Consider the following 18,511-nt stretch of genomic DNA (forward strand, 5'->3'; position numbering starts at 1 on the left):
AAAGGGAAAGAGAACTGCCCCGTGTCCTGTCCTCACAGGATCCAACAGACTGCTTCACAGTTCTGTTAAAATCCTATGGGGTAGGCCATGGTCTCTTCTATGGCTCCAGGAGAGACTTCTCATCCACAAAGATGGGCCCCTCTAATAGCAGTCTAACAAAGTCAGTAGAATCATCACTTCTGGAGTATTAAGATGAATAAACTTCAAATTGCTTTTGCAATTGAAAAATACTAAGAATACTAGGTGATTTGAGACGTGATGATAGTAATTTCAAGTGTCTATGTCTATTTTAAAACATCCATAAAGACGTGAAACCTTTATAATGGAATGATATTTTCCAAATCAGAAGACCAATTTTACATTGTCAAAAGTTATTCATAAAAATTTGCATGTATTTTTATAAAAAGACTTTTTTCCAATAAAGATTTCACTGAAGACTTTATTAAAGTTATGCAGAATAAACAAAACATCTTTCAAAAGTACAGAAATTTACTAATACATGAATAGGTCAACTTAATCTGTTTTGAGGTTTGATCTATAAAAAAGAATTGCTAGTTTTTCTTTAACAGTTAACCAAATTTATATTCACTACAACATTCTGCATAACTTTTTTTTACTAGTTTATATAGGGACAGAACACACACATTAACTAAATCTGATTATGATAACCACCAACATCATACTTCACCTTCATCAAAGTATAGACACCAGAAAGGGAAGAGGGATGGAGGGAGGGAGGGTAGGGGGTAGGCAGAGGCAGCAGGGTCACGGAACTGATCTAAACAGTTTTCTAAACCAGATTGTGCCATCAATCACAATGGTCAAACCAATTTAGACTTTAAAAAAAAATCTCCAATAGGGAGCGATGCTATATTCACATACATTACTCTGTAAGAAAGCTATTAAGACTGTTCTCTGCTCCAACTTAACTAAGTATCAGGGCACCCTCAGGCCATGGTTTAAGGGTTATGGGGCCAGTCAATCTTCATCATGTTCAACAATTCTGGGTACAAACACTGGAAAACAGCTGCATTCTTTTTCTGCAGTACATACACCAGGTATTTCAAGACAATCGTTCAGGACATTAGTTAAAACCTAGGGTTATTAGAAGGGTTGTGTGTGTTCCATCCCAAATCTATTACCCTAAGAGGCTCTCACCTCTGAAAACCATGAAGGGGACTGAAAGCTCTAGTTTCAAAGCCATTCTTTGTTTACCCCAGCCCAACAACAGTTACTGGCAGGGAAAAAAAGCAAACTGCCATTAAATGACATTTCCATGTTTTAAGAGATAGCTTGACCTCAATAGATTGTCCATGGAAATGTGGAATAATTTCTTATGTCTTTCAGTCCCTTCTTTCCACTGAAAATCCTATGGATGAAACAAAATTAGGTAAAAGGAGAAAAGGTTTGCTCTTACCCCATTCCACCGCGTCCTCCTCCCCGCCCACCTCTGCTCATGCCTCCACGATCAAATCCCCCTCTTCCCCTGCCCCGGTTATCAGGGCCACTCAAGCTCCGGTTCTCTCCTGGTCCGGAAAATCCTCCAGACTCCTGCCCATAAACACCCATGCTACTGGGGTGGTCCTGTCGGAATGAACCTGAGGAAAGAGTCACATCTGTAAGCCACGACCAGCATTCACATTACTGCCTGACGTCTTTCTCTCGGACTCATGGAACTCACTACAAGCAACTACATAAATACCATGCTAAAAGTATTTCTATCAGAAGCTCTCTTTAAGAACTAGTGGTTCATCAAGGCTACAACAGCCCTGTATGGTTAGGCTATAAAACTACTTCCAAAGGATTTTTCTTCTGGAAAAAATATATTTGTAAGTTTCTGTGCTTCAGAGGTCTCCAAATGCAGTTTCTTCCTACTACCTCTCAACACCAAAAGTAGAGGCAGGTTACCTAGGGCCCTGACATACAAAGGCTGAATTATAACAAGTAGCTATTTGGTCATCCAAACACTGCCCCCACCCCCACCCTTAGAGTCAGGGTCTCACTGCAAACTTTGTGCGATCATGCAATTCAATTTTAAAAGTGCAACAATTGAGGTAGAGATTGAATGGTGAAGGAGACACGTTCCTTCCCAAATGCAAGGATGAGCACCGGGGTGGGGTGTGCTCTCCACAGCACTCTGTAAGCAAGACTCGCTCCCTCTGCTTATGGATTTACACAAAATCAAAACCGTTTTTACTTGGCTATCAAAAAACACAATAGCCCTCTATAGTTAGCCACCTTCCCATTTTCTCTTAATGTTTAAAGCGGGTCTTAAAGAATGCCAGTCCTACTCACTGCAGAGTGCCCACCCTGCTGATAGAGCCCCTACTTGGGCATTCAGACTACCACGCACCATGTTATAACTTATACTCACTCAACTCCAGAAGCAAACAATAGTAACAAGCATTGCCCATTCTCAGAAACTCCAAGCAAAACCACTCATACTTAAGTGTTCTCTCTTAGCAACTCACTCTGCTGCCCGTAGCTGCTGCTCTGTTGGCTATATTGACTTGGAGCCTGGCTGTAGGATCCAGTCTGAGGGGGGTAACTAGTGGGAGGCTGCTGCCCATAGCTGCTTTGTTGACCATAGCTACTCTGCTGTCCATAGCTGCTCGGCTGCCCGTAGGTGTTCTGCTGAGAGTAACTGCTCTGATCGTAACTAGTTGGCTGTGAAGAGGAGTAGCTGAAAGAAAAAACAAAATTTTTAGGAAGGAGAAAAATCATGACCCCAAATACAAGACATTCATAGGCATCCTAACAACTACTTTCTTTTTACTTTCATTGACAGGATCTCACTAGTATAGCCCAGGCTGACCTTCCACCTGCACACAACTCTTCTGCCTTTGTTTCCTATGTGACAGGTGTGCACCACTGCCTGGCTAAGGCAACACCTTTTGGATTTCTAATAATAAAGCTTTAAATGCAAGAGAGAAAATTAGAATAATCCATATGCACACTGAGTTGTGGTACAGAGCTCCCATTTAAAATGTTTCTTTACAACTATATTTAAGACAAATACAGTTCGGAAGGGCAGATTATGTACATGTGCACTAATGAAGTGAAAAGACACTGAAAGCAAGGATGAAGAGGAGCCAGGTGAAGCAGTTAGTTCCCAGAATGCCTTCTTTCTTTTTGTAGTTTCTAGGCTCCAACAGAGCCTCACACACTAGGCAAGTGTTCGACTCCAACCATCTAAATAAGTTGAGTGGTGACTGTGACTTTCCAAGGAATGCCTGCCTGGCAATAGTGTGCGAAGACGAGCATAGTAAGTATGCCACTCTGAAAATGCCAAACTGCTTTGCTTCAGTTTTAACCTTTCAAATAAACATATTCCATCCTTAGAAATCTAGGAATAAAGATAAGACTGGTAAGAGACCTTAGGATGCTGTATTAGGATGGTGTTAGGTCTCTGTGAACCTACTCAGGAGGTAGTCTATGCACCCACACATACTACTAAAAATAGACCTCAAAGACTCTTGGCTGGGTATAGTGGCAAGGCAAGGCTTTATTCCAATACACTGCCTCCTAGGAGGCAGACAGATCTGAGTTCAAGGCCAGCCTGGCCTAGACTAAATTTTAAGACAGTCAGGACTACACAGAATAACCCTGGCTGGGGAAGACTCTCAATGACCTGTAAATATGCTCAACTAAACTAAGTACTTTTCGCACCTCTCCACGCCTGTCAAAATTCAGTCTAGGGGGCTGGAGAGATGCCTCAGCAGTAAAGAGCACTGGCTCCTCTTCTAGAGGTCCTGAGTTCAATTATCAGTAACACATGGTGGCCTACAACCTGTATGCTCTCTTCTGGTGTGTCTGAAGACAGCTACAGTGCATTCATATAAATAAAATCTTAAAAAAAATTGTCTATGTGTACCAATTCATTTTGTCACATCAGCTGTCCCTCCCAACAGGTGGGACCTGCTCTGCTAGGGAACAGTTATAAACCCTGCCACCTCTGCTCCTACTTGTATCCAAGTGTCAACCTATGAAAGGGACACTGTCCTGGCTGGTTTTGACACAAGCTGGAGTTATCAGAGAAAGGAGCCTCCCTTGAGGAAATGCCTCCTGAGATCCACCTGTAAGGCATTTTCTCAACTAGTGATCAAGGGGGGAGGGCTCAGTCCACTGTTCTCTAAGAAAGCAGGCCGAGTAAGTTAAGGGGAAGTAATCCAGTAGGCAGCACCCCTCTTATGGCCTCTGCATCAGCTCCTGCCTCCAGGTTCCTGCTGTGTATGAGTTCCAGTCCTGAACTTGGGTAAAGAACAGAAATGTGAAAGTCTAAGTTGAATGAATCCTTTCCTTCCCAGCTTGCTTCTTGGTCCTGATGTTTTGTGCAGGAATAGAAACCCTGACTAAGACAGATACTAACAGGGGTTGGGGATTTAGCTCAGCGGTAGAGCACTTGCCTAGCAAGCGCAAGGCCCTGGGTTCGGTCCCCAGCTCCGAAAAAAAGAAGAAAAAAAAAAAAGACAGATACAAACAGGAACTATTTATTATATCTTAGCCAATTAAAACAATTCTTTCAATTCACAGGTCAGAAAACTTGTAGTTTTCCTTAAAGAAACTAAAATTGGACAATGTAGCTACAATGATTAGGACAGAAAATGAAGGACAAGGAAACTTCAGCTGGAGTCCTTCAGAAGTACCTTTCCAGCCATGAACAAGACCCCAGATTCCCTCTCCAGCACTACAAATGGCAGCAGGAAGTCTTGTCCTTAACTTTACCCATGGTGCCTGTGTTGAGGGGATAATTGCTACAGTTCTGTGTAGGTGGTGTCAAACATTTGTCTCTCATACTTTTTTTTTTTTTTTAAAAAAAGATTTAATGATATATAAGTATACTGTTCTTGTCTTCAGACACACCAGAAGAGGGCATCAGATCCCATTATAGATGGTTATGAGCCACCATGTGGTTGCTGGGACTTGAGCTCAGGATCTCTGAAAAAGCAATCAGTGCTCTTAACTGCTGAGCCATCTCTCTAGCCCCATACTTTCAGTTAACTGACGTTTTGGGGTCATTATTTAGAGAACAGTTATTAGCTAGATTCCAGGCACTGCTATGGAACCCAAGGCTGAGGTCTAAATATTAACTAGGTTTGTGGTCAAATATGGGCAAGTCAGAAAACAAATCTTACCCAAGGACGCCAATGCTAGCTAGTCAATAACCTGAAAATACCTGTCGTATTATTACTAATTCACTGGCCACAAAAATGAGACTGACCTGGTAGGAGGATAAGATGGAGGTGCGGTGACTGGCTGCATTGGGTAGCTCCCAGGAACCTGGGGATAACTGTAGTTACTCTGTCCATATCCTAGGCTGGGTTGGTTATAACCCCCTGTGCTAGATTGAGGTTGACTAGTCTCAGCAGGCTTGTTACCATCCTGTGGTCTAAAAGGAAAAATAAAACAGTTAAGGTTTAATTTTAACAACCCACACACCCCCTAGATAAGAACCCCCCAGTTCTTTGAGCAATAGGAAATGTTAAGACCAAGCTTGAAAATAAAGTAAATGAAACCCAGTATCATTCATTAGTATTTGCTGGAAGAAAACACTGAGAGAGTTAACAATGTTTTTGTTTTTAAAATTTGTTCTGTATTAAGAGCTACTAAGAGACTTCATAAGCCTGTGTTGCCAATATGAACAAGTACTGGGAAGGGGAGGAAGAAAACACTTTTTTTAAAAAGTGAACTTAACAGGATTGGGGATTTAGCTCAGTGGTAGAGCGCTTGCCTAGTAAGCTCAAGGCCCTGGGTTCAGTCCTCAGCTCCGAAAAAAAGAAAAAAAAAAAAGTGAACTTAATGCAAATTCAAGTTTAGAGTTATTTCAAGGTCACTAATTTATAGATTTTGATATCTGTGGGTTCACTGATTAGAAACAGACAAGAAGACGACAATCTCCACAAAATGGGCATGGGGATGAGTCCACCCCATGCTCAGACTAACTAGCAAACACTATCATTAAATAATAAAAATCATTCTCAACAACACAGAAATAACTCAGAAGTCCCACTTCCTCATGGCACAAACAATTTAGGGGAAGGCAGTGGCAGAGCTAAGCTAGGGGGCTACTTAAAGCAAAGCCCCGATCAGCAGGTGGACTACAGCAGATGCAGAAGTACTGTTTCCTCACTGAGATGAAATGGGTTATAAGCAGGTGTCAGCTCAGAAAACTAGGATGGAGGAAAGGGTGACACAAATCAGTGACTTATCAAAACCAATTTATACACGATGGAGATCTGTGGCCTAGATACACACTACTGCAGAAGAGCATCACATGGGACTTTGTATATCTAACAAAATTCTCCAATATTTAACCCAACTAGAGTGGGGCCTTTAGGAATCAGCCAGTTAAATAGAAGTACTATACGGGGTTTTTTGGATATTAGCTACAAGTGGCTCTGATTACTCACTGCACTTTAGAAGTAATTTTGAGAGTGTTTGCCAGAGCTAATTTCTTACCTCTATAGCAGATAAAAAGTCTAGGTTACAAGATGACCTCTTGTTTATTCCCTATAGTCTTCTTTCAAATCAGAATCTTGTGCTCCTTCAAGACTGTATGCAGAAGCCACCTACGTGCATTGTCTAAAGTAAAGACCTGAAACCTTCTGTTAAGTAATATATCTCATTTATCTACTGAGCAGTCAGAGTACTTTATTGGACTCTTAATATTTGGCACATAACTGGCTAACCAGCTATAAATTTGTCTATGACTTTTGGTTATCAAACCACTAATCACTACAAATATTGAGGAAATCTTGTCAACTTCTTCAACTGAACCTTCCCAGATATGGAAATATCCTTTACTGACAAAATTGACATACAGTACTTCTTGACTCAAGTCTAACCTTTCCACCATGTACTACAACTACCACATATTTCCTAAAGGAAAGCAGTTAACAATTAACAGCGTCACTGAGCCAAAGATTAAGTTCTATTGCTAAACAATATGGGAAACATGTACTCAAGTTTCCTTGTGTTTAGGAAAGAAAAACAGCTACCTCCTTCCCCCAAAAGTAGTTCTGAAACCTGGCAGATGACACTCTCCATTTCTAGCCCTCAACAGAATACCTGTGTGCTGTGCTCAGGCACTCTGGAAACACTGGGGTAACAGTCAATACCTAGTGAATGTGAAGAGCAATTTAAATCACCAAAGCTGAGCAGCAGAGGAACCAACAACTGTGGCCTTACCTTGTGGGTGCAGTGGCTGCCGGCTGCTGGCCATAGGCTGGGTAGGCAGGCTGGGTGCCGTATGCAGACTGAGCTGCATAAGAGGCCTGCGTTGTGGTGACGGTAGCAGTGGTCGTGTCATAAGCCCCAGTGCCATATCCTTGGACAGGCTGGCTGTACGCCTGGGGGGCAGTTGGAGTGGTATAACCTACAACAAAAGAGACCTGGGTAAGATTCTCTGCCCGCCCTGCCAGAGCCATACCTGTGCATTTATCACCAAAACAACTTGGAAACGGCCCAACTCTGAAGCACCACAAATTCCTACATTTTTCTTGCAGGGAAAAGTAGCAACAAAGGCGTGTTTAAATTGTTTTTATTACATGTATTTATTTTGCATTACGTGTGTGCACATGGGAGCTCATCAGGGCATGTGTGTGGAAGCATAGGACAAGTTGTGGAAGTTGGATTCTGGTTATCAAGTTTGGCAATCAAGTGCCTTTATCTGCTGAGCCATCTCACTGACCCCAAAATATTTAAAATCTAAAGCACTATTTCTGTTTTCAAAATATATTTCTGAGAAAAGTGAAGTGTGTTTACTGTTGTTTTGACAGGGGTCTCATGTAGCCTAGGCTGGCCTCAAATCCCTTAGGTAGCAGAAGATAACCTTCAACTTTTGATTCCTGTTTCAAGTTTCCAGCCTTGAGAATACTGGTCACACCAAACCTAGTTTATGTGGTGCAGGACCCCATAAATACCAGGCAAGCACTCTACCAACTAAGCTACATTCTCTACCTCAAGAAAGAACAGCCTTTAAAAAAAAACAAAAACAAAAACAAAAAACACTAAAACACATTGCCATGGAGAGCAGGCTTCTTTCTGCCCTGGTGTGAGTAAGAAAGACAGGGATGGTTTTTTAGTGATTATAGACACATTTTTTTCAACTAATTAAAAAATAAAACAGGAAATAAAATGTTCCAGAAAGGGAGGTAAAAGGACAACCCTGGTACTGGGCTCTTTGCCTTCTTTACAGTCAACAGGCACAGTAAATAATGCACTAAAAGGCTGAGCCCAGATGCCAGGATTCACATCCAATTCTCACAAAAGTTTAAAAAGGATTTTCTGATTGGGGCATGCCTGTGATCTCAACATTCTCAGATCACAATTTCCAACAGAGTAAACTACAAAGGAGAACCTAGTTAAAAAACAACACACAAAAACAAAAAGATCTCTAGTTTGAGGCCAGCGTGGGTTACAGAGGTCTAGAACAGCTAAGGCTACACAGAGAAACCCTGTCTTATAAAAACCCAAACAAATAAACAACCTCCCCCAACAAAAAAACCCACCCACCCATACTGAAAACCCCCAACATTAACAAAAAACAAAAAAGAGCGTTAATATTTAAAACCTATCTTGAACCAAGACTACTTAATTTAGTTTACACTTAGAACTAGCCAAACTTAAGAGGAAGAGAGACAGAGACGTATCATTAAATTGCCCAGACTTGCTTGCAATGCCTTCCACCTCAAATGTCAGATTTCTGGGATTACAGCCATGTACCACAACCTGCTTCAACTTCTTTTTGTTTCTTTGATGCAGGATCTCACTATGTAGCCCTTGGTGGCCTGAAACGTGCTGTGTAGCTCAGGCTGGCTTTGCACTCACTCGGGATCAGCCTGCCAAGTACTAGGACTGAAGGCCTTTGCTAGCATACCTAGCTCAACTTTTTGAATCTAAAGTACTTTTTGTAGCACTAACACAATCCTTTCTTCTCAAACACTCAAAGGAGATCCTAAAATTATATACAAAGACCATAGTTTCCCATATAAACTGGTAAAAACCATTAAAAATGTATTTCACAAAAAAGCCTTAACAATTTTGAGTTGACATGCTCATGTTAAGTGAGATTTTTGTTCTGTGGTGTTGAGTATAGAACCCAGAACCTCACATACATGCTAGGCAAGCATCCTATCATGGAGCTACACCCCCAGCCCTATGTATCTGAATCTTTGTTTTAAAGGTAACCATACACATTCAACTACAGTTGAAGTCCAATTTCTCTTTCTAAGACTTCTCCCTTCTTCCAAGATTCACAGAAGTTAAACACAAACTAAACTGATGAAGACAGTAACTTGTATCTCTAAACTGCAGTGAGAGAGCCTGTTGTAACAATTTTATATAGTAACAGATACTGGGCTAATTAGTAATCTTTTTAATAATCTGAAGCACCCACATAAGCAGCCAAGCAAAATGAACAAAAACCAACAGAACAGTGACAAGAGACCAAGCACATCTATATGATTTCTTCAAAAGAAATGGTGGTAAGAAACACTGTACAAAGAAAGTCTGTTTATAGTGAACATCAGAAATCACAGATTAAGAACTGTTTGAATTCTGTAATGTGAAATGTAGATACATAGTTCCCTTCTTCCGAAGCTTCCATTAGAATCCGAGAAAAGAACAGTGTATTTCTACCCATTCTCTAACACTTCTCCACTAACTTTTATGCATAAAGGCAGCATGTGAAACAGAAAAATGTGCTATCCTGCTTCCCACCTGTTGGTTCCCACTTAAGCCATGAAGGTTAACGTTCAGTCTATAGTTTTAAGGCAGTTAGCAGGAATGACTATGAGAAGTAGCCTCCAATCATCTAGTGTGTACAAACTCCTTATTACCACGCAAAAGAGTCTGACTCACCAAAGCCATCTTCTCTTTTTTTGCTGGTATACAGTATTCTGTAATTTCTGGGCTTACCGGACTTGACTTTCTCTTTTTTGGGGGTTGGGGGAGGTGAGGTGGGTAGGTTTAAGACAGTTTTTCTGTGTAGCCTTGGCTGTCCTGGGACTCTCTGTAGACCAGGGTGGCCTTAAATTTAAGAGATGTCTACCTCTGCCTCCCTAGAGCTGGGATTAAAGGCATGTGCACCTAGACCTTTTACTCTGCTTAAGAACTTTCTTACGACCTGACCGCGTTAAATGGCTTAGGGATAGTAAACGCTAGATCTAAGCCATTATGTTCTCAAATCTATACTTTTAGTTTCAGCTCTCCCCACACCTGCACTAGGTTAATAAACACTTCCAACCCTACACAGTAGTTAAGATAGACTAGCTAAGTTCTCACAAAATCCGTTGACAATAAGAAAAATATATTTTTTTCCTATAACCAATATAATTCAGAAGTTCAGATAGTTCAAAGATGAAATCTTTACATCTCTAAGACCTTCTTAGATCATACAACATTCCACAGAAAAAAATTACCATTTTTTTTTTACATATTATTTATTCTTAGACCAGTTTCTCTTTTTAGTGTCCTGGAATGCTACTTATGTTTAAAACACACTATGGATTAAAAAAAAAAATCAAAACACCGAAAACAGAAAATGGATTAAAACAATTTGTAACGCTTAAACAGAAAATAAAATGTGCCTGTGTTATACAACAGACAAACATATACATGCAGGGTGGCAAGTCTGTTCCCTTACATAAAACTAATCATGCAATCTAGCTTTCAGGGAGCAGGGAAAATCAGTTGGAGTAATACTAATACCTTTTGGAAGGCAAACTATTAAGGCTTGACAAAAGGACAGTTCATAGTAAAAAGTCTTTCCCAAACTATAAGGACATGAATCTGCCAATGGCACCTGAAGCAGTTTCCTCATTAGCACCTTTGTTTGTGATGTTAGAAAGTTTAGGGTTTAAACAAATGAAAACACCTAAGGGTTAACATTACAGGGTTAGACAAGATGGAAAGCATTTCCCATGCAAGAATGAGCAGGATAGTCAAACCTGTACTGGTCCCTTCTACTGTGGAAAGCACAAAACAAAAAGTAGAGGGTACACTATCAGATGAAGCAAACAGATGTGAAAACCACTTTTGATTTTTAAGCATCTCAGTTTAAGAAGGCTCATTCTTAGCACTAGTACAGTCTTTTACATTAGTTCTATTTTGTGTATTAGACAGTGTATAAAAGTTTAGTTTCTTCTTCTTTTAGAATTTATTCCACCCACATTCTATTGGATAGCACTCAAGGAAAATTAACAAGGAAAAAAATACTTCCCAGAATAAAAGATCCCCAGATGTCAACATACAGGCCAGAATATAGACCTAAGAGCATAAACAGCAGGCCTTTCACCAAATCCCCTGACACTATCACCTAGTCTCTTGACGGCTGGTCTTACCAGTGGGAGGCTGTCCATAAGAAGTTGCATATGCAGTCTGCCCGTAGGTGGCAGTGCTCTGAGCCTGGGTATAGCTGACATCAGTAGGCTGTCCATAGGTTCCATAGCTTTGTTGCCCATATGCCTGCTCCAAAGAAATTCATGCAATAGCTTCATAAGAGAACCTTGTATTTTAGGCAAGTAATGACCTAATTTATCAGTTCATAAACTGGAGAATCAAAGTAGAAAATACTGCTTTCTGGTATAAAAAAGAAATTACAAAAGCAATGGCATAAAAACAAGACAAATTATCATTCTTATTAACCATGTAATTGACAGCACAGAGGGATAATCCAAGATTCAGCCAGCATCTTGCTGGATATGAAAACTAGATTTTCAGCATGATATAAAAATAAAACTATTGGGGTTGGGGATTTGGCTCAGTGGTAGAGCACTTGCCTAGCAAGCGCAAGGACCTGGGTTCGGTCCCCAGCTCTGGGTGGGAAAAAACATTCAAGGACTACAAAAATAAAACTATTAATTCTATTTCAAGAAAATAAATCAGAACAGTTCATGTTCTCTTTATGTTTGTCAATATAGCAAGCTTATGGTTTCTAAACTCAGACATCATTACACTTAAAAATCAGATAAGGAATGAGCTGTTCTTTCAGATATTAACCTGCTCACATTGTAGATTTGAAAGAGCAATTAAAAGTAAAATCTGCCAGAAGCATGACTTCCTGCCTAGCCCAGAATGTTTCCATGCAGTTAGTAGCTACTTTTAGCATGGATCATTCCAGAATTAAAAGGTAATTCTTTTTTTCCCCTTTCTTTTTGAGACTTACTGTGTCGTCCTAGTCTATACCTTGCTTTGTAAACCAGGCTGGCCTCAAATTCAGAGGTCCACCCACCTAAGCCCCTGGTGTTGGGATTAAAGGTATGCACCACCACTAGGTCCAGCTGAGGTAATTAATTCTTGGTAATATAGGCAACTACCTTCTAGATTCTAGAGTCTGTCATCCTTGGCTTTTTCAGGAGGTGTTGGTGGCTGGAGCCAGTCTATCACATTATTCTACCAATTCCTAGTCAATTCCTGCCCCCCCTCAAATATTTCTGCAGTGCTGGCACACATTCACCACCATACCCCAGCTCCAGGTTTTTAAGTGTTTACTTATTTTGACTGGTGGAGGGGTGCACACATACCATGGTATATGTGTACAGGTCAGAGGACAAGACAATTTTTTAGGAGCTATCTGTGTTGGACTTGGGGATCAAACTCAGGTTGTTAGGCTGGGTGGCGGGCACTTTTTCAAAGAACCAACTCTAGCCCCTGGCCTGGGTTTTAAACTTAGACTGACATACTAACAAGAGCTGAGGAACAGTAATATTCCAAGCTAACTCCACTAGTTAATGTGCAACCACTAGCAAGTTATACAATAGCCTCACAGTACAATCTGCTCATCTGCAATGATTCTAAGATGGTCTTTCTTTAAAAATTACACAATGGGGCTGGAGAGATGGCTCAGCAGTTAAGAGCACCCGATTACTCTTCCAGAGGTCCTGAGTTCAATTCCCAGCAACCACATGGTGGCTCACAACCATCTGTAAAGAGATCCGATGCCCTCTTCTGGTGTATCTGAGACAGCTACAGTATACTTATAGATAATAAATGAATAAATCTTAAAAAAAAAAAAAAGATTAGTTACCATTTAAAAAAAAATTACAACAATGATTAAGCATAATAAAATATGCACAAAGCAAAACTGCAACAAGATATTTACTTTGAGCCTACGAATTTTTAAAAAGCCCATTTTCAGCTTTAAAATGGTTACACTACAACCCTCATTGTCAAAGATTAAAAATTTTGAGTTTTAAAAGCTTATCACTATTTACTTGTATAAAATTAAAAAAAGAAAAAGACCTCTTAGCCACTGTTTTAGTGGCCAACTGAAACATCTCCACTGAAGACATAACTAGCATCCCTGTCTTTGGATTACCTGGGTGGTCTGTGCATATCCTTGAGTTGGCTGGGCGGTGTAAGCACTGTAGCTGCAAAAAGAATTAAACACAAGAATTGACTACAGAACATTGACTGTATTACTATATACATCCTTTACAATTACAAAAGGCCTCATACTCTAAAACCAAATTATTGTTGCAGAAGGCTGACTTACCCCTGCTGGGCTGCAGCTTGGCTATAGGTACTATAATCTAGAAGAAAGGAGAAAAAAATTATTAGCCCAGACAAGAAAGGGGAAAAGAGACAGCTGGAATTCAAAATACAACAACAACAACAACAACAACAACGTTTAGAGTGGACCTATATGCAGACACATCCCAGTTAGCACATCTCATCTGTCAACAACAACAAACCAATTAAATTAAGTCAGTTGACTCTACACAGTCTGAAGATACTAGTTACTGAGGTCAAGACAGTTGAGTTGGCAGGGATACCTTCCAGAGACCCTACAACCATAAACCCATGTCAACTACCAGGTATCAATTCAAAGACACAATCATTGTCTTAAGTCTAATAGAAACCAAGACCACAAAACAGTATCAACCTTTTTGTCAGATCTAAAGAGCCACAGAAAGTATTAACATTTCTTTCTTTCTTTCTTTCTTTCTTTCTTTCTTTCTTTCTTTCTTTCTTTCCTTTCTTCCTTCCTTCCTTCCTTTCTTTCTTTCTGCTTTTTGAGATGGGCTTTCTCTGCCCAGCTGTAGACCATGGTGGCGTTGAGCTCAGGGATTCAGTCTCTGCTGCCCGCCTGCCCCACAGATTAAAAGTCACCATCACACCTGGCATTTTTGTAGCTTTGAGACAGGATTTCTCTACATAACCTCCAACTCTGAGATTCACCTGCTTCTGCCTCCCTAGTGAAGTAATTACAAGACCAAGTTACAATGTCCAGCATCTGTCAGCCTATCACTTTAGAAAGGCCAACCACAATTCCCTAGAACTGCAACAAGTGAAACAGAATAGCAGAAAACAGGACAGTCATTAAATCTAAAAAGCTGTCAAGAGCTGTTATCTTCCTACTATCACAAAAAGAGAGAAACCGCAGGGAAACCAAGGTTAAGGATGGGAGTGTACAAGCTACGGCAGGACTATGTGCTCATTCCCCTGGACTATAACCTGATATGTGTGGATGCCTTTGGTTCCACCTCCAGCCCACTATCCCAAAACTGGCGAAGAGAAAACAGCACTTTTTTATAGGCCTAGGGGAAAAATTGGTGTTCACAGCAGCAGCAGCAGCAGCAGCAACAACAACAAAAAAATCACAATGTTTTTCTTTGTAAATAAGTCTACCCATCACTTTCTTTCTCATATGAAACCTATACTATATGGGGCTGGGGATTTAGCTCAATGGTAGAGCGCTTGCCTAGCAAGCGCAAGGCCCTGGGTTCGGTCCTCAGCTGGGGGGGGGGACACGGACAGACGGGACAAAATAACGAAACCTATACTATATCAAAAAGAACTAGCCTCATGAGGTGTCATATCCCTTTCATCCCTGCACTCAAGCAGAGGCAGGCGGATCTCTGAATTTGAGGTCAGCCTGGTCTACAGTGAATTCCAGGGCAGCCAGGGCTATGAAAGACCCCATCTCAAAAACAAATAAAAAAAGAACTAATTTTGATCTATGGAGGCATCAAGTAACGAAAATAAATGCCTAAGTTTTCAAAACACCAGTGAATTAAAGCTACATAAGTTTTGGGCATTTTTTTTTAAAAGCAGAGGAATCTTTTAAAAATTAATTCTACCTAATTAGTCCCTCTCTCAAGAATACATTTCTTGTTTAGTGTTCATTAAGACAGAACAAAAGGGTCCTTCTCTTTTCCAATCAGAAAGTCGTCTCTCACCCAAAAGTAACAGCAGATATCTCCCTTCATGGAGGGGTCTTGCTCACTCCATGCAAATCCAAAGCTTCACAATCCCCTGGCCTGGCAACAGTGCTTTTCTGAACTCATCTCTCTCCCTCACCTCCCACTTTGGTTTTCCTGAGACAGGGTTTCTTCGTGTAGCACTGGCTGTTCTAGAACTCACTCTGTAGATCAGGTTGGTATTGAAACGGAGATTTACCCGCCTTTGCCCCACAAGTGTTGGGACTAAAGGCCTCTACCACCACCATCACCTGGCCTGAATTTATATCTTAAAACTGACTGTCTTTCAACCTTTCTGCACCTCATGTACCTTCCTCTATGCCCTTAAATTCAGAGCGGTGATTACCAATATTATCAGTAAGCCGTCCAAAAGATACCTACAATAAAAACATAATCTATAACAAAATCCTGAAGCATTTCCAATAATGGTACATGTTCTTTGGGGGTGATGGGAAGTTCTGAGACAGGATCTAACTACATAGCTGGATGACCTTAATTAGTTATATAGACCAGCCTAGCCTCAAACTTTCTACAGAGCCCATATGGTTCTTACAACCTAAGTGCTGAAATTATAGGTGTGTACCTCCATGCCTACTTGCTACCTTCCTTTTTTGTCTGCTTTTTTTTTTTTTTGAGACAGGGTCTCACTATGTAGCTCTGGCTGGCCTCAAACTCTGCCCTCCCCAATCTAGGATTAAACTATGACTGGCTACTTGCCACATTCTTTATATTTAAAAAAAAAAAAAAAGGAAAAAGAAAAGAAACACCTGTAAATCACTTCCTTCCATGTAGCATTTGTAAAAATATACCACCAACATTTAATCCAAATACTGCAACCTACATTTTGTTGAGGTTTCTGTGTAAAGATGACTTTTTGAATCATTGGCATTAAGTTCCATGTTTACAAAGACTTACACAAGAGCAGTTATGTAAAACTGGCAATGCTGCTACAGAACAGCTGACCACCTCAGATGAGGGTGCAACCAAAGATCTGGTGGGCTAAGGAAAAGGCAATCACTGCCCCCACCCCAATACAGCACATAAGCCTGCCTCAAACATGACACTGAAGCAACGGTCAAATCAATAGACAATTGAAAAAAAAAAAAAAAAAGTCCTTAAATGACCAAACATGTAAAGACTTAAAAAAGGCAGGCTGAGGGGCTATGATGTAGGGTAGGGGCCATCCTAGAATGCCAGTAATGTTTTACTTTTTGTTTTGACAGTTATTTAGATACTGTAATTCTGCTTTACTGGACATCCTCTGTAGTTACTATTCTACAAGATACAGGTGAGGGGAAACCATTATTCCTCTAAAGCAATGACTTGCTTCAGGGCCTTCATTAGCCAAACTGAAAAAATTTGAAGGTTTGGGCTACATAATACATTAAAAAGCTAGCAAGGGTAACTTTGTTGGAACCAAAAAATGTTGCTCTAAGAACTGAAGGGCTCAAGAAAATAATTTTATTTTTTCTGAGACAGGATTGCTCTGTGTAGCCCTGGTTGTTCTCGAACTCAAGAGACCAACCTCTGCCTTCCCAGCCCTGGCACCAAAGGTGTGCGTCACCACTGCCTAAAGTCAATTAAATCTTTTAAAAGGTGTAAAACTAAACTATGTTTTTTCAGGAAAGGACTACCAAATCTTAAATAAAGTTCCCTCAACAGGGCCAGGACTGTGGGTGTAGAACAGCACGCTTTTAAACTCGAATTTGGTTCACGGTGCTTATCTGCACTTGCTGATAACAAAGATGACTAAAAAGTGGCAATGATCTATGAAGCAGAAAACCTGCCATTGTTTTCTTGGGCTTTAGAGGCTAAAAGGTCCACGGAAGCATTTTTTCACTAAGATACAGTAGGCTGTAGAAGAATCTCCTATCTTCTCTTGGGGACACTTTAGGTAGCCTGGTACCAAAAGCCACCTGTTTACTAACTACATCGTTTGCTTCGTCAAATTGTGATGCTGGATGCTTTCCTAAGCCAAATGAAGGACCCCAGAGCTTTTCCTGTCTTCCCCCTCGCTTTCTCCTACTGCCTCCAAGGCCACATTTTCAGACCACAGATCCCCCCAGAAGCGAAAACAAACAACCAAAACCCGCCTCCGTGCCAGTTAACTGTGTGCCGAACTGCAGGTGAAGGCTAGGCTATACACTTATTCCCCCGTTAAGGACCACAACATCCATCACATCCTCCAGTTCCCGCCGTGGACTTTGCAAGTCCGCTATGGGTCTCTTTTCCCTGCCCTCAATAGGACCAAGAAATAAATCAGCCTGCTAGCTTAATGAGCAGGCCTGTAGAAACGTGGGGGCCGAGGCTTTTCTGTTACTCCTGGAGCAAAGATGCTAGAAATTTCTTTCTGGAAAGATTCTCCTCTCCGGATCCAGACGGACCTTGTTATACAACCAATCCCCCACGCCGTTCGCTGAGAAAGGGACACTGGGAAGCTACTGCTTTTTGGGTAGGGAAGGAGGTGGAGTTAACACATAAAACCGAAGCCTCCGAGTCGGGAGAACGAAGATTTGGGGGCGCCAACTAGGTCTAAAAGACCGAGCAAGCCAGCGCTGGGCTTGAGCTGGGAGCCCTCCAGGGGGCAGCTTGGTAGCGCCGGGCCCGGACAGGCCTGGAGGATAATGGGGCTCCTCATAAGCCGGCGCCCCTCAGCTTACACGTTCGCGACGTTTTTTTGTTTGTTTTTTATCTGAGTTTCTACACAATAAACACTTGCCCCTAGGCTAGCGATAGGAGGAGAGGTGACAGGGGAAACCGGCCACGGCTTCTCGAGCCGCCATCAGACACCTCGCTTCACGCGCCTTCGGGGTGATGAGCTCCAGGCCCAGCCGCGGTCCCCTTTGGGCCTCAGAGACCGTAGGCCCCGCCCACGTGGCGAGAGACCGGGCGCACCAGCACCGACAACCGCCACACAAAGGAGGCCAAGACGGGCTCCGCACGCCCCAGCTACCGCGAGGCCCTCGCGCGCAACGCGGGCACCGGAAGGTTCCAGAACCAGCCCGCCTAGTGGGGGGGGAGGGGAAGGGAACGCGGACCCCCCGAGCTCGTCGGGCCACGGCGGGAACTCCAACCCCTATCGGCAACTCCACTGAGTCATTCCTGCCACCCCCAGAGACAAGCGCCCCCCAGTTTGAGCGTCCCAGCCGTGGCCGGCGCGACCGCGATCCCACTCCACTTACCCGTGGACGCCATTTTCTCTCCTTCCTCCTCGTTCTCTCAACGTCCGTCTCCCTCTCGCGTTCCCCCTAGGCGCCGCACTGCGCAGGCGCGAAACCCGCAACCTCGGACGCTACCATAGGGCCAGG

The 18,511-nt window shown here is 41.9% G+C and overlaps 1 protein-coding gene across 5 annotated transcripts in view; it reads right to left on the reverse strand.

Annotated features, from left to right (window-relative positions):
* The window catches only part of Ewsr1 (EWS RNA binding protein 1), a 28,208-nt gene extending 9,718 nt beyond the window's left edge, over positions 1-18,490 (reverse strand). For 2 of the 5 annotated variants that reach the window (XM_032917025.1, XM_032917024.1), the window contains exons 1-9: positions 18,386-18,488; positions 13,496-13,532; positions 13,319-13,370; positions 11,343-11,466; positions 10,950-10,967; positions 7,189-7,375; positions 5,222-5,389; positions 2,472-2,683; positions 1,418-1,598 (exon numbers count right to left, since the gene is read on the reverse strand). In XM_032917025.1, the coding sequence (XP_032772916.1) occupies positions 1,418-1,598; positions 2,472-2,683; positions 5,222-5,389; positions 7,189-7,375; positions 10,950-10,967; positions 11,343-11,466; positions 13,319-13,370; positions 13,496-13,532; positions 18,386-18,398 (992 nt within the window). In that variant the 5' untranslated portion in view covers positions 18,399-18,488. Of the gene's footprint in view, positions 1-1,417; positions 1,599-2,471; positions 2,684-5,221; positions 5,390-7,188; positions 7,376-10,949; positions 10,968-11,342; positions 11,467-13,318; positions 13,371-13,495; positions 13,533-18,385 lie in introns of all 5 variants that reach the window. The other 3 variants (XM_032917027.1, XM_032917026.1, XM_032917028.1) reach the window with 2 other exon arrangements.
* Between the last annotated feature and the right edge of the window lie 21 nt (positions 18,491-18,511).

The sequence above is a fragment of the Rattus rattus genome, chromosome 11 (assembly GCF_011064425.1).
Source record: "Rattus rattus isolate New Zealand chromosome 11, Rrattus_CSIRO_v1, whole genome shotgun sequence".
NCBI classification, from domain to species: Eukaryota; Metazoa; Chordata; class Mammalia; order Rodentia; family Muridae; genus Rattus; species Rattus rattus.